We start from the raw sequence: 23,716 nt of genomic DNA on the forward strand, positions 1-23,716 counted from the left end.
ATTTTGTATCCAGCAATCTCAGTCTGCAGTTTTGATCAGGTAACACAGCTCAACCTCTTTTAAATTGTCCTGAGTACCTACAGGAAGAACACCTGTCTCTGTATCAAACTGCCCAACGATGACTATCATATAAGAAAGAAATGCTATAATGTACTGTCTGTGAATGTATTTGCTAAATAATCGTGGTACCATTAGTGAAGAAACTAATGGTATAATCAGAATGATAATTTTAAGAAGTATCATTTTTCTTAAGATGACAAAGTGATTTACTTTTAAGTATCCCAAACGGTGTGTAGGTTTTTTTCTCTTTACAGTCTTTTACTTCCAGCCTTCTACTAGAAAATCAAAGACATTCTGCTTTCTAGAGGCATGTTTTTCTTATCCCTTCTATACAAGACCCAGAAATGAAATAAAAGAGGAAAGAGTAAAAGACATACAGCTTCTGTCTCCAATATCCTTTTTACTTGCTTCTGCAAGGGAAATGATACAGAGATGTTCAGCTAGTGTAACAGCTCCTTACACCACTGTCACCATCGATATTAGCTAGCAGTACATAGATCTCAAAATATTCTCTTGTTTGTCCCTATTTATGCTGGACCAATTAAGAATTAGGACAGCAAAAAGTGAGATTACAGTCACTTTTTAAAAAGTAAGTCATATTTTATTTCTCATCATTTCATATCCTAGAGAAATTTTCCTTTCCAACTGCCACAAAATTTACCTTAAAGAAGAATAAAGTGCCTCATAGGTTGCAGTCTTGACTGGTGTGTACTTACTGGAGGATGCTTCAAGATGCAGCACTTAGTTCATCTCATGTCCATATTTTGACCATAGTAGAGCTTTAATGGTAAGTTTAATTGGCTCACAGACACAGCTAAAAATCTTTGTGTGTCCGACAGGAAGGATTGGACTGGAGCACTGTTATTCTTCTGAATGTGTAGTGAAACTGAAACATACTTATTTTTTAATGTCCACACTCAGAGCAAAGCTGTACATAGTCCCTAGCTATGCAAAATATCATATAGTATACTCAGCACCCATATGGACAAGGGCAGTACGTGTCATGTACATGCAGGCGCATTCCGACTAAGACTTTTTATTTAGAATTGCTTAAAACCAAGGGGGCAGAGGGCAGAAACTCATTTGTTCTGTAGTTAATTCAGAAGCCAGAATGCTTATTTTTAATACTCTTGTTTTTAAAGACTACTTAAAACTATTTACCAAGAATGGAATGATCTTGCCAAGTTCAAGGTTCTTTGTATTACTTCTTTCCAATATAAAATGGGTATTAAGGAGGAAAAAAAAACCAAAACAAATGCAGAAAACATAAAATGATGTTTTTAGCATGTTCCCCATGTCCTTCCATGCAGCACAAAATCCTCTGATGTTGCCTTAGCATAGCACCTGGAAAACTGAAACTTGAAGAGCCATTTACAGAGAACTGCAAATCATTTATCATTTAATTTCAGTTTTATTTTTTAAAAGAACCCACATAACACCTGACATTTCTATTGCTCAGTCTATTTAACTGTCAAGGACTGTAATTCTTTGAACCTTCTGTTTGCTAAATTTGTACATATTCTGACATACTTAGATTACTGAGATAGACTTTTTAATTCAGTTGAGGGAAGAATCATTGAGGCAGTATCAGTTTCATATAGAAAGCTTTACTAGAATACCCTTTGCAAGCATGGATTTAGAAGACTCCATGGGAAATCAAAAAAATGTTAATCCACATTCTGACCTTTTCAGCTGTTCATTGGACCACCTTAGTAAAAACAACTGTTGCCCCTATGGAGGATCAGGTGACACCATGTCTGGAAATTTTTTGGATCAGCTTCTTGTTTCTGTTTAACTTGCCTCTCAGTTGTATAGCTATTTGAGTTCTGTACTGATTCTAACAGAATACTATGTCTTGGGACCTGTAACAGTATATAAGCATGCAAAATGCATAGACATTTTAAGCTACAGTAGCACTTGCCAGGTTTATTTCGGCCTGTGCAGTTTTCTTTTGCAGTTGACTAGAGGCTCTGATTTTGTGCAATATAAAAATATATGTAGTAGATCACTTGCAGTGCTTTGAAACCTGGGCTGTTGGTTTACTTTTTAGTGTACACTAATCACAAGACAAAATATTTCTTACTAATGATGAAGACAAAGCTTTGATTTTTACAGTTTTCTGTAATACAGTTAGCTTTTGCACTCCAAGTTAGCCTCAGCATCCTGAAAGGTTAACATTTTCAAAATACTAGTGTTCAACTGAACAGCCAGCAGTTACATACTGCAGTATTTATGTCCTTACTTTGACATTTATCATACCGTACGTGTATACAGGATACTGGTACAAAATACTTCTTCAAATGATACACATTAAATCTGGATATTATCACTCAATAATTTTTTTTTATAAATCCTTTCATTGGGGTATAAGTCATTAATAGTTCTAGTTTAACCAGTTCAATTAAAACATTTTTAAGGGTTTTGGAAAGATTTAGATCATTTTCCTCTGTTTTTCACTTGTCATGCCCTGGATTTCCTAATTCCAGCTGGGAGAAAAAGTGCTGTGTTGCATCTCTCTATGCAGTATTTTTGGCCAAATTAAAAGCAGAATGTACCAGAAAGTTCACAGACGAGCATACTCTTGTGAGATTTCTTGTCCAGCTTTACAGACCACTAGATTCAGATAAGATTTGACTAAGCCTTTACATCATTAAATTTCTGTGGTGTTGCCTGGAAAACTTGTATTATGGACATTTTACGGTAAATAGGATGAATTCTTCTCGGATATAACTTAGGGAAGGAAGTTTAGAGGTAATTAAGGTGGCAATATAAATCACTTAGATAATTTAAACAAACACCCCCTTTGCCCAACAAAAATTTGTACAATTACTAGAAGATAGGTTAAACCTGCTGAACTAGGGGTAGACTAACCCCTGTCCATCTTTTGGGAGATGTGAGAAACGGCCAACTACATGTTATTGTTCCAAAACAGTATGAAACACAGGTTGTTCAGTAATTCAAACAGTATAAGCAAAAGACCTGGCTATAGTATTTCAGCAAGAGAGTAATAATGTTGTGCATATGACAGCAGGTTAGTAATAAATACATTGTGAAAGTAATAAATATAAAATCAAGGAAAAGCTGTTTCAGTACATAAATGAGAATTCTATGTAAATAAGTAAAAGATTCAAGCACTGTTATCATGGATTCTGTCTATGTGTAGAATACTTAGCTGTAATAATTTGGAAGTAAACAGTTTTGTTAGCTTTTAAATGAAAATTAGCATAGCACATTTGGGTGCTTATCTTCAAGGTATTAAAATAATTAGTGCACCTTTATTCATCTCATCACATGAGAAGCTTCCTACCAATAGCCTCAGACTATGCTAGATTCTAACAGCTTTAGACATATTTTTTTATTAAATGTAGTAGTGTTTAGATTACAGAATCAGAGAATGGCTTGGATTGGCACAGACCTTAAAGGCCATCTAGTTCCAACCCCTGCCATGGGCAGGGACACCTCTGACTAGATCAAGTTGCTCAAAGCCAGACAGATACGTGTCCAAAAAGAATATTTCTGGCACAGTTCTGAAATGTCACAGTAAAGTTGCATGAGGTAGCAGTTACCTGTATTTTTCCTGCCAAAGCCAGGTAACCCTGCTCACCAGACTCTGGTGTTCAATGTACACTTTGGCTGATCTGATTCAACTCATGAACCAAGCAGAAAACACCCTCCTCCAACACTAGTTCTCTGCCAAAGTGGCAATGTGAAATGCCTTAAAGAAGGGATCATTGTGTGCTTTAACTGATACATGGTAAAATGAGTGCATGAAGCCATCAGTGGGGAGCAAGAAAGGGAGATGGGAAACCCTTTCTGATGATGCAACCTGTTAGAGGGGTTCAACCCAACCTTTGTATTGGGCCCCATTTCTAAATGGTCTGATCAGTCCTTTGACCCTGTTGTAAAGAGAAGATAATACAAGCAACCACTGAAGATAGGAAAAAAAATAACCCCAAACCCAACAAACATACAAAAAAATCCCACCCAACAGGTTGGTTATTTTACAGAATCCTTCCGGAGGAAAATCTGGAAACCTGAGGTCTAGTCCTTATTTCCTTGGAGCCTGGTACCTCTGAGGTTCCTTTTCTGGAAACAGAAGTACCAAGAAACAAGTGAAACCAGTGGTGGGTACTGCTGAACAAAACAGAAACGTTAGACAGGTCACAGCTATACACCTCTTTCCCCATTTTGCATAAGGTACAGGAGTCCTTTCTAACGTGATTACAGGCATGCTTCTTCTTCATTGGATCCCATGGTCATTCGATGCTCATTATTTTTATTCCCTGTATTGAAAGCATTGCCCTTCATTCACCACTCAAATTATGCACGTGCGCACGGAAACAGTTTATTCACTGGCCTTTTACCTAGTTTAGGTAAAAGCGGTGCATTTGTACCCCGGGAGCACCTGCCCACAACGCCCTGCTCCCTGCTCCGCCCGGCCGGGTCGCACGGTGAGTTGAGTCTCCGCCCTCCAGCTGCCTCCCTCCCGCGGACTACACTTCCCGCGATGCCTTGCCGTGGGAGAGGAGACTGCGCATGCGGAGCGCCTTGGAGTGGAGTTTTTGTTTCCGGGCCAAGCTCAAGAGGTCGCGTTGGGAGCGCTAGGGAGTTCCGGGGTGCGGCGGGAGGCGGTCGGCGAGTGCGGGGCCGCGGGGATGGACGAGGACGGGCTGCCCATTGTGGGCTCCGGCATTGACCTTACCAAGGTACGGGCTGCGGTCGCCCGGGGGTCCGGAGCTGTCCTGCTTCCTGCCCTGGCGGCGGCTGCGCTGGCCCTGGTGCTGGGCGAGCCTCGTCTGCTTTCCCCGGCCTCCGCTGCCTGGCCCGGCCCGGCCCGGCCCGGCCGCGGCCTTGAAGACCTCCCAGGCACCCTGGGGCAGCCGGGGCGCTCAGCGGTTACGGGCAATGAGGGCTGCTTTAGACGGTGTGCTGGGGCTGCCCCGCCGTGCAGCCCCGCTGCTGCCACTGCACCAGGGGCACAGCTCTCGCAGCGGGGTCTTGGTTTAAGCGGTCTCCCCAGGAACGCGGTATTAATGGTTTCCAAAGGCGTTTTGCTGCTGGTTTGCGATAGCCATGCATGCAAAGGCAAAGCTGTTCAGTCTCAGAACTGTGAGCCACATTCTTTTGAGGCAAATAGGCGCAAAGCTACCTATTCGTGTCCTTTAATGATGTAAAACCATTTGTTTCTTAAGTACAGAACATAAAGATAGAACAGTGATCCTTACATCTTTGTGCTGTCTCATAAATGTCATAAGTTTGCAAGCACTGCTTGACAGGTTTGGAACTACAGAAGTAAACTTTAGCAGACCCGACCATGCAGGTGTACAGACTGAAAACTTGAGATAGCAGCGACAAAAGGCTCACAAAAGGTCAGGATATCTTAAGACTATCAAAGTGTAGTGAATGTCTCCCATGGTAAATGGCAGACTAAAGAAGAGGTGAAGACCAGAAAGTTGCTCTATTCACAGACTTGTTCAGTGCAGCTGCAACTTGGATGAAAATCATTTTTCTTTGTAAGTCCTTCACTTTAACCAACTATGATTCCATAGGGTAATTTCCTGTGTAAAGTTTAAGACTTAAACAGTCATCCAAGGTAATTAACCCTGAGGCACTATAACATTATATATAAACATTTGTGTGAATGTTCCTGATTACAGTTTTGTATAAAGGTTTAAATGAAAAAGCTATCTGTTACACTATGAGCACCAGACTTTTTTCTTTTTTTTTCTTTCCGACATAACATTCTATCTTTTAGTCTGAAAATACATCTGCATCTGGTCTGACTTGGAGGAGTGACAATAAAGTGTAATTTTAGGATGGTCTGGGATTGTAAATAAGAAAAAGTATGGGGAGTAACTAGAGACAGATGGCAATTTCAGTACTCTTTATTTTTGATTATGGTGGTGGTGTAACCACCTTTGTTGAGTATTTGTATGGATGACCAAGTTTGCTCTTCCTTTTGAAGCTTTAGAAGGAAAGATTCTGATTTCCTCTTTGTTTTTTTAAGTTTTAACACTGATTTTCAGCAATGTTCACAATTCCATTTAAAATTATTTTCTTAAATGAGACAGCCCTTATAACATTTGTATGCATGTATACGTACAGATACTAAAAAATTGTTTTTATATATCATTCATGAGAAGTACATGAGGCAGGTTTCTAGCATAATTTCTTTTAAAAAGTGCATTTTTAACAGATCTTTGAATCCATATGTGAGAACTGACGTCTGTGTGTGATATAATTTTCTTGTTATTTAATGCAGGTTCCTGCTATTCAGCAGAAAAGAACTGTAGCATTTCTAAACCAGTTTGTGGTTCACACAGTGCAGTTTCTCAACCGCTTTTCTACTGTTTGTGAAGAGGTATGTTTATCATTTTCCCAGCTGTCACTTTATACAATGAAAAATAAAAAATATTTTTGATGCAGAAATACTGGTAGCTTAAATCAAAAAAATGTAGTCTGCTTTCTGTTCAAGGTTTCTCTCAAGTAAGATTTTTTTTTCCCCAAGATATCCACATTAGCTGCTGATTCTACCACACTTAATCCTGTTGTTTCCTTAGACTTTTATGTTTGGCATGGTCTTTGAACTTTTTGATACCTGGAATTTGTTCTGAAGCAGCTCCATCTGTGGATATCATCTTGTTTCGGAAGAAGGTTGCCATCTTCCCATGGTGCTGAATCCATTTTGACAGTCAGTATCCCTCTCATCTGAGTCCTTGGGTATTGCATCAAAACTCACTTTCAGATTTTACCACCTTTAATTTTAAAAGGTGACACACTAAGCTCTGACTGTAAAAAAAAAAAGAAAAAAAAATTTTGGCAAACGATTCATACGGAACATGAAGCACTTAATTTTAGTATCTTGTAAAAAAGAAAACCAAAGATACTTAGTGTTAATAAGGGGTTTTGGTGATTTTAGAGTCAATAGAAATACAGCAGACTGACAGGACTGGAATTGTCCACTGAAGGGGACAAAAGTGATTCCTCCCTTGTAGGAAGGGTGTGTTCTAATGTGGCTTTAAGCTTAACTTTTTTATCACTAGTGGTTATTTTGTAACTGTTCACTACTTTATTCCACAAAGACTGCTATACAGCCTAGCCAGCAGGGCTGGGGCAGCTGTCAAATGCAATTGGACTAAACCCTGTAATCTGAGAATTTCTCTTATTTGTTAGTGAGGTTTAGAGCCAGACCCGTGATGACAAGTATGAAATTTTGCTACCACATCAAAATATGGAGCTTCAGAGGAACAAGAGTAATTTCTAAATTCTTAAACTTATTTTAACTTGATACCTGGGGCAGTGTGACTGCCTGATGATGCTGTTGTCAGTTGTCCAAAACTCAGTCATCACTTGATCTGAATATTACCTCTTACATAGGCACTGTGGAAATCAGAACATGTGTATTTAAAGCCATCTTGAGCACACAGAGACGCTGTGAAGTCTGCTTAATAGAATGGTTATTAATTAACCTAAATATGTACTTACCCAAGAAAACTAAAGAGTTAGTTGCTTTATAAACTTCTTGAAATTTTTTTTTGTATGAGTTTTTATGAATGTATTTCTATGAATGTATTTTATTATGGAGTACAGGAGTGTTTTCAATGTGAAAGGGCCCAGTGTAAATCAACAGAAGCCAAGAAATTCAAAATTAGGGCTGACACCATCCTTAACTCTAAATTTCTTGGCTCTTGTCTAGTCAAACTGACCTGTAAAGTTATATAACTGTCTTTTGTACATCTTTCCTCCCCTTTCCCCAGCTACATGTAGAGCACATAGTTCTTTTCAACAGGAACTAACTCCTCTCACGAACAAAGAACCATCTGTAAACAAGTCAGTGTGCTATCCAAAAAGACTAACTCCTGTCAGTCTCTTTTTACTTTTTCTAGCATGTTGGCAGAAACTGCCATTTTCTTAGGGTGTTAAAGTTCTGCTTCAGAGCCAGGCAGAGTCTTGCCAACTTGCCAGAAAGCTGTCAGAGTGGTATATATCTGCCAGCCAGCACGCTAGCCAGCTTCACTTGGACAGGTCTGTTGGAGTATGGTAGTGATTAGTTAAAAGAGTGACAGTTCTTACAGAATAGTTCAGAGAAACCTAGGTTGTATTTATAAAAAAAAGAAAAAAAAAAGAAGTCAAAATCTGACTGAGGTGCACCTGGAGCATCTAAAGCTTCTGGTTAGTACTGGTTCACTGTGTGTTTTGACTGTATAGGACTTTGAATCACCTGCTGTATTCTTTATCAGATGTTTCTATTTTGCATTTGCTCAGTAATGTACACACACTTCATATCTTTTCATCTTCCACATTTGGAAAAAGCTTGGAAGAAAGCAGTTTCGGTAACTGCAAGAGTCTACTTTTATTCTCCAGTTGCCCAAAGTAATACCCTATTTACTTTGGCTTTCTTTTGTACATCGTCTGTCTTCATATCTGTCGGTCATTATCTGGCAAAACTAACTGCCTAGTAAAATAATTTAAAATTTGAATCACTGTAGCTACTGTACTAAAAAGGGATGTCATTGCTGCACTCATTTCGTAACGTTATTTCATTTACATTCTACTCTGCCTTCAGCAGGTGGGAGACTCAAGTGATTTTATTTAGGTGAACTGGTTTATAGGTACAAGTGCCTAAGGGAGTCTTTCACGTACTATTTCTTTTCTGTTCTAGAAATTGTCAGCACTCTCCCTCCGTATCCAACAAATTGAAACAACACTCAATATTTTGGATGCAAAGGTTTGTATGTACACAGACTTTGTTTCCTAACAGTGACAGCCTCCTAGACTACATGAACTAGCTTCCTTTTCATAGTCTGAATTGAGCAAATAAGTTTTCATACTGATTTGAAGGTGCTAATATGAAATGCTCACATAGCAAACTCTCTCTTTGCGTGCCTTGCTGCTTACATTGTGTTACATTCGAATATAGAATCATAGAATAGTTAGGGTTGGAAAGACCTGAAGATCATCTAGTTCCAGCCCCCCTGCCATGGGCAGGGACGCCTCATGCTAAACCATGTCACCCAAGGCATGTAGTTGATACGGAAGAAAGGAACCAGCAGCACATAGTGGAAATGTTTTCAATAATGTACATATGAATATATGAGTATAATGAACATAACGAACAGGAAAAGAGATCTTCGATCTTGAAAGGGCAGCTGAACTATGCAGCAGCTTAGTTATCTTGATTTTATTGCAGTGCTTGGTCTTAAAATGGAGAGAAGTTTCTTGATATTAAAATATTGAACATGTGGCAGGGTTGCATTATGAAATAGCATTTGCCATGCAAACTCTAATAAGAAATTTTTGCCCCCTTTGCAAAACTAAAGTATCTTTGTAAGTGTTACTGGACTCTAAGGATTTCAGCTGGTATAAGTTACTACGGAGACGCCTTGTAAACATTTTGATACTGAAATGTGACCTGAACTGGATCCAAGCTAGCACAAATATGCCTGATGCATCTTCTTTAGCTAAAATGAGAAAAGGATATAATCTGTAGTCATATATTGTCATTTAATTTGCTACAAGAAAAAAAGAAAGATTAAAAAAGAACACCCCTCGTAAAGTTTTAACCAGTCTGTCTTTCAATTTGTTTGTTTTGGTTGGCTGTTCTGGGAGCAGGGGTAGGACAACTTGAAACCATTCGTTAAGATCTTTGTGAATGAAATACTGTAATAGTACAAACAGTGCTTACTAACTAGTTTATTTCAGAGTATTTAGGAATTATCACTATTAATAATTATAGCAGAATTCTTCATAATCATACTAATTAGAAGTTCCTTCAAATAGATATGTGGCATATTTAATATCCACTCTCAGTGATTCCTTAAAAGAGAGTGAAAGATGTAGAAAATTGCAAAATCTGTAACCAGTGACCGATCTGTTAAGTAATAGAGCTGTTCTTGTCATGATGTCTTTCACTGTAGATGAAGTAGCAGAAAAGATGGCACAGCTCTGGTGTGGTTGGTAAGTGGAGGAGCAAAATGCTGGGAAGAGGTTGAAGCCTTTCCTGCACTGCATCTCTGTGTTAGCAGTGAGAGCTCCAATGGCATCTTCTGGGTTTTTTTTGTTGTAGAAGCCACCTGAATAGAAAAATCTTTTTTTTTGTTGTTTTTTGCCAGTTAGAATACCAAAACCAGTGATAAAAAGTTACCTTTTTACTAATGTGAAACCTACCTGGGGAATATGTAATCAGCAGCATACTGCAGATTTTATTGTATGTGTAGACTTACAATATGCTATTGCTTACTTGATGATGTTTTGTACATTCAGTTGTCCTCTATTCCTGGCCTAGAAGATGTGAAATTTGAAGTGTCCAATGCAAATATGAACAGTGTTACAAATGGTCCTATGGCACAAGCTACTACAGATCAACAGACAGATGTATCACCTCAATCTGGAGTAAGTAATAAATCATAACTAACACTGAAGGAATATACCTCCCTGTGTCAAGTTTCTAGTGTCATTTGAAATAGGTGGAAAAAACAGGTCTATTGGAAGAGATCAGTCAGCTGTAAAGATCTAGAACTATGTTTTTCACTAATGACTGTAGATGAGAATAGTCTTGATGAAGAAGCGTTACAGTTTATCCTTAAATTACAAATTTCATGGATTGAGATCTCTGCATGCTTCAGGTCTGCATACCTAACTATATTAAGGTGTTATCTTTTTTACGTACAGCAGAACAATATACATGAAGAAAGGTTACAGAAAATGGAGGCAGTAACAGAAAATGTCAGAACTGTGGCCAAGGATCCAAGATACGCCAGATATCTTAAAATGGTACAAGTGGTAAGTCAGTTCTTTTATCATTCTTTGAGTACTCCCATTATTTTTAGGTGGAGTATATTTTACATACAGCTGTAAGTAAACATTAAATGTCTGGAAATGTCTGTAAATATATTGCAACAGTAATCTTTAAGCTATGATGACATCACAATATTTCTAGCACATCTTCTTTAATAAGTGAGTTGATATGATACATTCCATCAGCCAGCTTCACGCAAGATATTTCTACAGAATTCTGCCAGTGTAATTGTCAACAGTGTGAATATGTGTAAATGCAGAATGATATTAGCTGGAGTCACAGGAGTTGCCACTGAAAGTGTAGTTATTCTGGCAGAATTAGTGTCATTCCCTATACACAGACATGATTACAGTTTGGTTTTGCTGTAGGGTGCAAAATGCAGGTTTGCTAGTATAGTCCAGAGCAGAAATATTTGATATTTCTGTAGGGTTCAAAATAGAGAAAAGAATTGCTTCACTACTTCATTCCACTTCACTTTCCTGTTATTCATGATGCAAGTTTTGTTTGTCTCTTTATCTGTGAGCTATTCTATAGGTAAATAGGAAATAAATGTGTTTAATCCCAATATTTACATGCGTGAAAACTAGCAAAGGTGAGAAAAAGTGAATGGGAGACTCTTGGTGATTTTTTTTTCACATTCATAAAATTAAAAATTTGTTTGGAAACAAAATAATCTGTATTTTCAAGCTGTCAATGGAAAATTTGCTCTAAAATAATATATATTTCCTCTAAAATATATATAGAGATTCTAGACAATATGACTGCTTCATTGTAAGATGTTGCTTGTGTTAAAACTAACTTCACAGTTGCACTCCCTCTTCAGAGTAATTATTACAATTGGTGTGTTTGATACTTTGGCTGATGTTCCAGACCTTATTCTTCATTTGAATCACAAATTGGCACTTTGTGGGTAGCTTATTACAAAACATTTGGAAAACCTACCAGTGGGGTAGTAGCAGAGAGTAGATACTATGTTAGTATATTGATTTAATGCCAGACTTCAAAGTGGATATGAAAATGCTTGATGGTCTAATTACTCTGACTTTTCTTTATTGGTGACTGCTAGAGGAGTCAGATCTCACCTTCCCAATTTATCCTTTGTACTGGCAGTTCCTTGTGACTCCTCTGCCAGTTGTAAACAGTGTGGTAGGAAAGTCAAACTAACATACTACAAACTAACGTGGGCTTTTGTATTTGCCAAATTGGTCTTTTTGTCCAGTCAAGTATTTCAATTCATTTATTTGCCCAAATTAAGTTACTAGCTGAAGCTTTGTTTAAACTGATCATTTATTTATTTCTTACAGTATTTATAGTATTTAAGAATTAGCACCATGGAGAGATAGTTCTTTTACATTAAATATAGCTTGTCTGTGAAATAATAACATACACATTTTGATGGAGTACAGATGAGCATATTTAATTCATGTATTTTTTTTAAATACACAACAATAATATTCAAGCAAACCTTACAAAAACAGTATCAGATTTGCTACAACAAATGTTCAGAACACTTCTACTGGGAGTGTGATAGGAGCAATCTGTGATTTCAGATGAACTTATGTTTGGAGTACAAATACTTTTACTTGATTCCAAACATCAAACATGACTGCACAGATTCCAAGACTGGCCTGATATAGATTGATCCTTTCTTTAAAGGACTGAAATAAAAAACAAACATGGAGAGTGCATGATCGCCAGGAATTGCCTGCAGTGATGATATGTGACCTCCTTCTGCACTATGGAGAACCAAAACCTATTTTGCCACAAGATTGCTGCTTGCACTGTGGCTTCTGCATCTCCTAAGCTGCAGGACCAGGTTGAGAGTAGGGCTGGGATACATTGTGTTGAATGTGTAGTGATTTGGATTATTTCAGATCTTATCTGGGCAGAGACAAATGCGATGGAAATTCAGCACTGGCTTCTATGTTAGAAAAGTACACCTGTGCCATTTCAGTGGGCCTGTATGCTCAGGGTGGTTGTGGTTTAGGTTTAAAATAGTTGTCTGTTTTATTTTAGTAAGATTTAGGGTCACAGCAGTATTAGGCTGTGATTTTCTGGATTTAAACTTCTGAAAGTATGAAAGATAAAGTAATTATAATCTCCTAATTGTATTATAAACAAATTCAGGTACAATCTTATTTGTTTTCATTCAGGAAAAAAAAGTGCACTGTTAAAGGACATTCTGATTAAACTCTAGATATGTTTAGTGAATCTGTGACTGTATGAGAGTACCAAGATGGGTTTCTTTTTTACATATATTGGTGCACACAGTTTTGGAATAAAACACTTTCCCAGGTATAATTTGTGAAAATATAACAGTTTCCAGTCCATTTTTACAAGTTCATATACCAAGCTCCCTTTCATTGAAAGTGAATACCAATTCTGCTTTGCCTGATTTGACTCAATCTTGTTTTCACTTGGTTTGAATTGATGCATAAATACTTCATCAGTGACTTCTGAGCTGTGGAAAGGACCCCTAAGAGCAGTCAAGTAAGGGGAAAACCATTAGGTAGTAGAAGATGTTGTTTATACATGCAATCTCTGGTGTCCAAATCTATACTAAAATAAGTGAATAATTTTAAACTGCCATGAAATACTGCAGTGCGTTCCCCTTTGTAATGTAAATTAGTTGTGAATTACTGAGAAATTCTTTATTACAGTCTAATACCTTGCAACTGTTTGAGTCACATTTTTGATGATATGCCTATAAATTACTAAAACCATGTACCTGTGTGCTATTCCAGAATCTTCATGCACAAGTCTTGACTGTGGTTCTTACTGTGAAACTGCATGAGAAAAGCACAGTAAGACAGCTAGCTTACTCTCACTTTGCCAGGTTAGCTACTGCAGCTGTCGCTAGTACCACATGCTTCTCTGGATCATTAGTTGTGGCTGCCCTTTATTTTATCACTGTTTTACTTACTTTGGACATAAGATATTTGTCCTGTGCCAAAAGAATCTTGCACTCCTTTTCTTTTAGACTGTGAGGCCTCTTGTGACTTTCCTAGACCACCAGTAGCTTTGTCCCCTGAAATCAGAAATTGTATCCCCCATGTTATTTTTCCTTTCGTCCTGTCTTGGCATGTAGTTATCCAGGTAGTATTTCTGATGGTTTGCAACAGGGATATGGCAAAGCAACAAGCTGTCCTTGAGCAACTGCAGTGGAAACATAGGAGCAGTTTGTTGGAATGTATCTCGCAAGATGACGTGGGTCAAAGTGTTCTTGCATCTGCGGTCCAAGAGGAGGGGATTTTTAGGTGTTGCTGAATAAAATAAAGTGCAGAAGCTGTGGAAGGACTTGCAATGAAAGGATGAAATTTTTTTAACACGTACATAGTTGGCTTAAATCTGTCCACAAGTCATAGAAGATTCAAGCCTGACTGTACAAGCAGTTGTATTCAGAGGAATCACTTTTAAATTATGCTTCTGTTCTTGTGTACTGTTTGCCTTTTTCCACATGCTTTTTAAAGACTTCTCCAGTTTTTAGCAATGTCTTAAGATACTTGTCCAGAGCAGTAACCACTGTCCTGGTTTCCCTCCCTTTTTGGCTTACATTCAGCGTGTCCAAGTCTTCTTTGTCTTTCTAGCACAATTGTTCTCTGCTATCTCAGTGCTACTTTATGCTTTCCTCACATTCTCATCCATACACATACCTTCAGTTTTGTCTGCATGAATTGCAAATATATCTGTCCATTCCTGATAATGTCCCTGCAACTTCCTCTAGATGTTCTGACATAAATATAAGATGGATTAAAAGAGCTTCTGATCTTGGTCATTTCTTGCTTCTAGGCTCATACTGATGGCAACTGAGATTATCATTCCACGCTTTTTTTCAGCAAGTGACATCCATAAATTTGTATGAATGTGTAGTCTGGAAGAACCTTTGGAATTTAGTTTACCTGTTGTGTCCAGTAATTTCATATCATTACTCCTCCTCCCTATACAGGGTGTTCCTGTAATGGCAATACGAAACAAAATGATTTCTGAAGGCCTAAATCCAGATCTTCTAGAGTAAGTAATTTATAACTTCCAGTAGGGCTGGAATGCAACCATGTGCTTGAAAAGCTTGGGAAAAAGTCTGCTTAGAAAAGCTTGTTTATACTATTGTGAATATAAATTATCAGCATTAAAACAGGTTTCTAATTCTTCTGTGAAAGGCATTTTTAGCAATTTATAGGTCTGAAGAGGACCATCAGTACCAAAGGAAGAGAGATGCAACCTCAAGTATGAGCTGTCTTTTCAGTGTTGTCTCGTCTGAGGCAAGGCCCAGGAAATACAAAGACTGGAATATAAATGGGTGACTACTGCACCCTCACAAACAGAAAGTTGCAGAACTTTACCATTCAGACTTCGAGGATATGATAGAACTTTTTCCAAGACAGAGGTTCAAGAAAAGGATATGGCAGTGGCAAGGTAACATTTAACAATGTGCAGTTAGTGATGAGGAACCAAATAATACATCAGTAGCATTTTCACTGTGCTGAGTATGAGGTTTTCTCCCAGATACTTTGAACACTTCAGTAAGAAAATGTTATCATTGTAGAGTAAGAAGAACAAACTCTCTTTTATATTGCTGGATGCATAAGGGACAGCACAGTTGTTTCCTGAATCCCTCAGCAGATGGAGTGTACAACTTGACTTGATCATTGACAATGTAAATTGAAGTCAGCAGTTTGAAACTGTGACTGCTGATTGAGTTAATCTGATGTGAAAACTATTAAGAGTAGATACTCATTTTCAAAGTTACTTATCTGGTCATGAGCATGAATTTTAGGCTTATTTTACATTTGACATATAATTTAGTTTTACTGTACTGTTTCACAGTTTGTTAAACTGTGAAAATACTAACTTTCATTATTACATTAATAGCCACTAAACTGTTTGGAACACTTCTGCATCCTCTTCAGGAATCATCAGTGTATTAGAAAGTCCACTTCTCGTTCCTAGTGACATTTTTTTACATTTTGGAAAGGCTTATTCTGAAACCAGCAACTTGTTTCATAAAATAAATAAATATATAGGGAAACTGAAGTATCATCATATGTCGAGTCACTTAAACTCCAGGCTACTTCCTTGTGTCTAAGTAAGCCTAAAGTAGTTATTCTTCATTTGATATTTTAACTAATCAGATGTGAAAAAAGAAAGAGAACACAAATAAGAATCAGGATTGTCCAACACAGTTTTACTATGTGTGTGTTAAATGTGCTGTAATTTCTACTGTGCATTTCTTGTCCATACCTTTCTGTAGCCACTGATACTTCTTCATAATGGGATGGATTTTTATAATAGATAAAAATAAGTTAAAAATTCAGAAGCTTCTTAAAAAAAAGAACCTACTTTTGGATTGTCCATTTTGGGTTAGGATAGAAACGTTATTCCTGTGGGTTGGGGCTCATGGAATATGTTTGGTATTTGGTCTCAAAGTCCATCTTCAAAGATTCTGTGCAACAGTAATGCTTAGGCAGATTTTCTATAAAATGTTACTGGTTTAAAAACTGCGTAGGAAGTCAGCCTGGTTAAAGAAAGTTAATTATTTGGGAAGTTGCATAATGCATACTATTTTAAGGAGTCAGAAGTGGGTGACCATTCTTCTAATTTTCTTGCTTTCTTGTCTCAATATCAGACTCTTCTTTATATTGGCAATTCACTCCACATTTTTGGAGTCTTTGAATTCCTTAATTCTGCTTACTGAGTCCCACGGAAAATTAGGAAAATGTACCTATTGCTGTATGCTCAGTTGCTTTCTGCAGACTCTCCCAGCTACTTGCCAGTGACTGAGTGTGGATTTTTTGTGACTGCAGAGGTGCTAATTCTAATAACATGGAGTCATTTATACTCTCTTCCTTTGGCTGTTCTACTTGTGTTATCACTCCTTTCTCAACATTTTAGAGTTTTATAGCTGCTTATTTTATCGAGCTCCCAATTTACCTATTTTTAACTTATGTTTCTATCCTTCCTCTCTTGCCTGTCTACAGTTCCAGGAGAGTTTGTCCTGCTCTCACAAACTAAAGGAATTCATTGCTATCTTCCTCTTCTTCAAGAGGAGGGTTTTTGCACTGGTCTCTCCAGATCACATGTCTTCGCACAGCTCCTCTGTTTTGTCATTACTGCAGCAACAAGGAATAATATTGTGAAGTGGTATTTGCATGAGAAAGCAAATGCTTTCTTAATTTTTTTTAGAGGTGTGCTGGGATGAGGGAGAAGGCTCTCTTAAAGTTCTTTAATACACTTTCAACTTCTTATTTTGCACCCAAAATGTTTAGAAGTACTTCAGAGGTACCTGAGGGATATCCAACAGAGAAATTATAATAAACATAACTAAAGCTGGAAAATGAATTCTATGGCATGACACACAGGGGTAGACCCTAGATAAATAACAATAGGACAAATAAGCAATTGTCAGCTTAGTTTAGAATGTAGTATTTTATCAAAAAGAGAGTAGTTAATTGTCATCCTGGAAGCTAGTTTCTGTGAAGATCATTCTTCCCCTTCCCCAAGTATAATTGTGGTTTTGTTTTCTACCCTGGTTTCAGAATTTACCAGGCTCAGTCTTGCTTCTATTGTCAAACTCGTTATATAGTTAGGAGGGAGACTCTGGGGAGAGCTAGCATCTTCAATCAGTAGTGTTAGTTAGTCTTTAGATGGTTTACTTCTCTCCCCTCCTTTCCCAGTAGATTCACTGAGCTGATGTTTTGACATGTTGTTAGATCTATCTTAAATAGTCTCTTAAAAAGTAAATACAAGAGGTCTGATCATTTATAGTCAATAAAAATCCCATGGCTGCTCTTGCATGTCAAATTTAACCCAATGTTCTAGCCAAATTCCACTCTGAGTAATTCTTTTTTTCTTCTCTAAATTATCCCTGCAGTTTTAGTTGGATACAGTATTGTTCATTTCCTGTCTTTTTTTTTCATGTACTATTTACACTGCTTAATGGTGTACAGCATGTTCCCTTCAGCCCTAGAATCTCTGAAGGCAGAAAAAAAAAAGAAAAAGAATTAATCACTGTTGCCTGCTTTCTGCTCTTTCTACTCGTGTTTGCCACTTCTTAGTGATCTGTCATTCTTTCTGATAACTTCAAAGGTGTGCATTCAAACTGATGTTTACAGAGTTTTGTTGTCCAGTGATTTATGGTTCCTTGTTTAAGTTGTAAGTGAAGCAATATCAGTATGGTGTGAGTTTGTAAACTGTAGACAGTTAATGTGCTAAATGTTTATTAGCCTGTGCAGTTGTGATGGAAGGACATTAGCACTGCATGGTAAGTTGCATGTGTTCTCAGCCTTCTTCTAAGATTTACAACACAGAACATTTTTGTTGCCTGCAGGACCCCAGATGCCCCCGTGCCTGCCTGGGGAGATGATGGGAAAGCAGAAGAGAGTTCTGATAGCGAATCTTCATTTAGTGACTGAAGAGACTCATTTTGGCCTTTGGAAACCTCTGTTAAATGCTGATATGTTTGGAACTTTAGCAGACAATGGTTTTGGTGAGTCACATGGGAAACATGATTTATCAGAAAGCATTTTTAAGAACTAAGATCCTTCATGTTCTCTCCCAAAAAGTTTGAACAAGCAGCGCGTTTCAACCTGGACCTTTCCACCATGAAAGTTAATTGTGAGATCCTTGCATCTTTTATGCTGCATCATTTCGGATGCCTTTCTAATTCTTCTGATACCACTTTGTAAATAAAAAGTCCATGCCTCTAAACCTTCAGGTCTCTAAGACTGCATTCTCATCATTATTGGATTTTCTTTGTGACATATTTAAATTGCCTTCTTTCTGTGCCATGAGTTACACATAAAGTAACTTTTCAAAATGAAATTGTTTCATTCATGAATCATATTTTTTTTCTAATATACTATATGCTAAGTGACACATCAAGAATTACATAGAAGTCAACTATCTCATAGTGATGGCAAATCAGTGATACTCCGTATTCTGAAAACCTAAAATCCAAGTGAAAAATATATTGAAAACCAATTTGAATCTATTTTCAAAGTGTATACTGCCGTTAGAAGTCACGTTAGAGTCTGTACAAAGTTGCTAAAGAAATTCCTGCTCTCTAGAAGAGTATCTAACTCAGGTTTCAGTGGTATAGAAAGCTACAAACATTGCAAGACTGGTTTGAAAAGGACCCTTAACAAAGCAAGTGCCTGGGAAGTTATTAATGGAATGCCAGATTCTTGCTACTTGTTCACTGTCATGTGGGTCAGTGGAAGCCACTTTCTGACTGCTGATGGGCTTACTCAAAAGCAGCTATATGACTGAGCAGTTTTCATATGGTAAGAAATTACCTCCAAGTTGGTGCCTTTGCTGATAATTCATGCAAAAAGCCAAAATTCAGTTTGTATGACAATAAAACTACCTTGGTACTCCTTAAGGTATGCATTGGGAAGCAATATGAAGAAAACCACTTGGCGCCTGACTGGCCCTGAAGACTTCCATCCAAATTACTTCATCTACTCCATGAGTCAAAAATGTAATTTCATTAAAGAATCTTCTTTAACAGAATTTGTTCCATATGAAATTCTTCACGATATATTTGAATTCCCCAGATTACTGTGATTATACCAGAATGCTGTGGGCCAAGCAATTGTTTGCTTTCTGGTATTTCACATTCTTTACAAGACCAAGACTAAAACTGAAGCTCAAAGTATGTAAACTTGTTAGCTTTCATGACTGAGTCATTATCTTCTAATTATTTATGCCACTTCAGTAGATTAGCTGCTTTTTCTTTCTGTAATTTAAGCATGGCTCCCATTAGAGTTTGGCAAACATACTTAAGGTCTTCCTAACCTGTAAATCAGAGTAATACCTGCATCATTTTGAAAGTGTATATGCACTAAAGAACATCCAGAGATGGCATATTAATGATGAATTAGTTATTAAACAAAAATATTCAATAGTTGACGCTTGGTAAAACTCAACAAATACTAACATTAGCAATAAGTATTTCAAAAGTAAGTGTTATAATGTTATTTCAGAACACATGTATTAAAACACTAGTGACTTTTTAAAATTATATTTGAAAACTCATTGAAGCAATCTGTATAATTAAAGCTATGCTTTGTAAACCAAAGTTGTGGTTCTGTTTTATTCCTGTATGTTGTTTTAAAAAAGATAATGAAAATTCTTCTGTAGTCTTTGCCATTCATGTTTATTCAAAACTAGTAATTCTGAACTTGCATCAGTCTGCTAGCTGAAGGAGAGAGTTTAATCTAAGCCGTGTTGGCACTCTGGCTGGAGGAGAGCTGATCATCCCATAGCCATTCATCTAACAAGAAAATTTAAGGAAGACTGGAATAAATGAGGACCATATATTTGATACTTTTGAAATTATCTTAACCTATGTAAGGAAGTAGCGTGTTTTAATGAGTTGACTTGAGACACAGTCATTTTTATTCTTTTTTTAAGAAATAAACAAGGTTAGCAATACACATTTAAGGAGGTATGACTCCATTGGTTAGCATTTTGAAGAAGCTGTTTGTATAAAGTAATTTCAAGTCTGGAAAACATCAAATCCATTTTCTTTTACACCACTACAGATGTGTTTTTATGTGGAATGAAAAAGCCTCTGGCCTACTGTCACATGTTAAAATGAGGGATGATTAATTGGTAATCACATATGTCATAGAATACAATTTCATTAGGAAGTGTGGTGAATTGAATTGCTTAAGACTTGTGTGTTTTTTTCAGGGTAGCTGTTTACTTTGGACTATTGCAGTCTTAGTAGGGTTGCAGAAACCTTAAGAAAAACCTTGCCACTTTGTCTCCTCTCCTGTTGGAGTGGTGGCACAGTAGGAATCCAAGCATCTGGACTGTCAGGATCTAGGGTAGTAGAACCAGGGTATGGCTGCTGATGCACTTTCTACCTTGGGTACATCAGCAGCCATAATTCTTTCACTGCCTTCGGAACCTCTGACCACATTAAGCTCCTCTGTTCCTGCCAGTCTCATCTGCTAAACAGATCCTTGTACTCTTAGGTTGTAGCCAAATTCAATCCAAGATGTTTCAGTTTAGGGCGCATGCTGACACAAGAGGCTATTAAGTATGGGAAGGTTGGTTTGAGACTGAATTACGTCAGCTGTGCTGGTCCTCCTTGATCTACAGCAGTTTTCTAGTGAGATGGTGCTAACCCAGAAAGTTGGAAAGTCCTTAACCGCAAGCTAAATACTATAAGCAGAGGATATGCCAACTTGCTCATTATTTGCCATCTGTTTTGGAATAGAAGATGGAGGGAGTATTTCAACTTGGCTGCATAGTAATCAGATATACATAATACTTTCAGAGGAAGAAGTCCATTTTTAAGTGACTTTTATTTTTAAAAAGCTTCCAATAGTAATGAACTTTTAAAAGATGCCATATACATAAAGATATATCAGGCATACACATCTAATACACCCAAATTTCACATGGATTTACAATCATCGTCTGGGGCAATATTACAATCTGTAGTCACAAGAAGTACCTTGGCTTGTTGCTGGAATAACTGTTGGATGCATCTGTTAATACTTATTATGTACTATTAGTAAATTATGTACTTGATCTTTAAGCAAACTTTTTTTTTTATATTATATTACCCCATCACCATCTTCCTCATTTTGCAGGAGAACTGGAGTGCTGCATGTATAAAGGTCAGTTTATTAAATATATCACAGGCATTTTAAATGCACGTAGGTGCCTAAAGACTAGATGCGTATCTCGTATTTTTTAAGTGAAAGTTCCAACAACTGTCAAAGGCAAAACGAACATCTGGACATGATGATAACTTTATACCGAAGTCCTAGTTTGCATTCTTAATCGTTAATCTGTTCCCTCTCCACTCTCCTGTTCAGCTATATTTGAAAAGAAAATTGATGGTTCTTTTTCCAAGCTGGGTCTCATCCTCTCTCATTTTTCTTTCCAGTGTGTGTTATGCACACCAGTGCGTAAGCATATAGTTTGACATTCTGTGAAATAGTCATAACAAACTATCGCCTGTACTTGGAAAAAGGGAACATCACTAAGGTCAGCACTTTGAGTTGCTTTCCATAATGTTACATACCAAGAAACTGAAGTTCGTCATGGTCTTAAGCTTGCTTTTGTACAGTTTTATCTCTGAAAAGCTGATAGAAGGTTACAGAGTTACAATGGATTTGTCTGCAAAAGAGAATGTGTATTTTCTTGCTGTTAAGAAAGCTTGGCAACCTGTTGTCTGAGCCCGCAGGCAAAACGCCTGCAGTAGTGTCCAAAGCATTAATTCCCCTGATCCTCCATGTGATGGTATCTCCGTTCAGCCACTTTACAGGCAGAACAGGAACTGCCACATTAGCTCAGGCCTGTGGCTTGCTTAGTCTTGCAGTTCTGGCTCTGGTAAAAATCAATACTAAATGCTTCAGCGGAAGATGTGAGGAGAACCACAGTGCTCCAGCAGTCCCTTTTGCTGCCACCAACATTTTACTCCAGCTGTGAGCAGAGATTGATGTTCACGGCTAAATTACAAATTTGTTAGTGCTTCCAAAACAGTTTGCATTAATACAGGAAGCTCTGGTTATTCCTGCCTTGTGTTTGACTGTCTAACTTTGTTAATACGATATTGCTTTAAAGGAGTTCCATGGGCTAGTTCATTGTGAGGGAAACTAAGCAGAAAATGAAAATGACACCCCATGCCATACAGAAAATGAGATAAACAAGCTTAGCATAGAATGTATCTCCACATACTTATACTCATTTTGAGGAAAAAAAGTTTAAATGGCTATAAATTAAAATGCAGGTCTTTGGGTGAGGATAGATGTAGCACGGAACACTCTGTTTTATTTGGACTTTTTAAAAGAAGTTTTTAAAGGTAGTGTCATGACCTTGAACCAGTGGTTTATTTTCTCATTCAGTGTATTTCCCATTTTCAGGTAAATGGGTGGAAAGGAAAATTTTGAACAAACATTCACTTTGCAGACAGTTGACTTTTGCATCAGACTTCATAAATGTTACCCTCCATTGAAACAGTAAATAGGAGTATCCTCTGATTTAGGTAATAAGCTTTTTGCTTATTAATCTCTTGTATGTTCTAGTGTATGGGCTTGTACTTGAAAGCTGTCTACTCTCTGAGGATATACTGTTCCCTGCACACTAGAAATCCCTTTCTGTGCTTCATTATCGCCTTCTGTCCTGATCTGGGGAATCAGAAGTTGTAGTATTATTCCAAGTAGTTGGATGCTGGAGTTGGGACCAGTCTTTTACTGAAAAGAGCATGCATCTGAGTGCTGAAAGGGACAGGCCAGAAGAAAGGGATCTGGGAGCAATTTTTTACGTTTATATGAACAGTTCTTTTTATAGGTGATTGCCATTGGCTGTTTAATAAACCCTACTCTTTATGTCACTTGTAGTGGTGATAGCTTGATGTCGTGGTTTAAGCCCAGTACTCTTGAATTACCCTGCTGTGAGGAATTCGACAGCAAAAAAAACTTGTAAGGCCCATTTTAAATGATAACTCTCCTAAGAATTATGATTATCCTTTTTGCTTTCAAACAGATGATCTCTACTGTTCAGCTGACTCCCTGCCTGATATCTTGTGGCATAGTTCTTAGGGGCACAGGGAATCCTCCCCAGTAAGATCCAAACTGTTCACAGTGAACGTCTTAAGTGTCGATTTCTCCATTCCACTTCCCCACAGCTCTTTGCAAAAGAATGCTTTTGCATACTAAGATGATCCTTTGACCATCTGGATCCATTTTGCCTACTTTTAGAGTAGAGTAGGAGCAGCAAAGGGGGTGAACAAAAAAAACGAGGAGTCTTTTTTCCTCATTTGTTTCATTGTTCGCTTTTTCCTCATTGCAGTGCTTTTAGGGAACTGCCAAATAATAACAACGGAGATTTTTTCCAAGA

The 23,716-nt window shown here is 37.6% G+C and overlaps 1 protein-coding gene across 2 annotated transcripts; it reads left to right on the top strand.

The window, feature by feature from the left end:
• The first annotated feature begins 4,636 nt into the window (after positions 1–4,636).
• Positions 4,637–19,531, top strand: WASHC3 (WASH complex subunit 3). Of its 2 annotated transcripts, XM_057420542.1 has the most exons (7): positions 4,637–4,766; positions 6,323–6,421; positions 8,723–8,788; positions 10,324–10,452; positions 10,732–10,842; positions 14,805–14,869; positions 18,183–19,531. In XM_057420542.1, exons 1-7 carry the CDS (start codon positions 4,716–4,718, stop codon positions 18,265–18,267), a joined length of 606 nt encoding a protein of 201 aa, XP_057276525.1. In that variant the 5' UTR covers positions 4,637–4,715; the 3' UTR covers positions 18,268–19,531. The 2 variants fall into 2 exon arrangements, with proteins under 2 accessions (XP_057276525.1, XP_057276526.1); XM_057420543.1 differs by lacking the exon at positions 14,805–14,869 and having other exon boundaries at positions 4,655–4,766.
• The last annotated feature ends 4,185 nt before the right edge of the window (positions 19,532–23,716 follow it).

The sequence above is a fragment of the Pezoporus wallicus genome, unplaced genomic scaffold (genome assembly GCF_028554395.1).
Source record: "Pezoporus wallicus isolate ANWC-B61680 ecotype Strahan unplaced genomic scaffold, APGP_CSIRO_Pwel_v1 contig_2871, whole genome shotgun sequence".
NCBI classification, from domain to species: Eukaryota; Metazoa; Chordata; class Aves; order Psittaciformes; family Psittacidae; genus Pezoporus; species Pezoporus wallicus.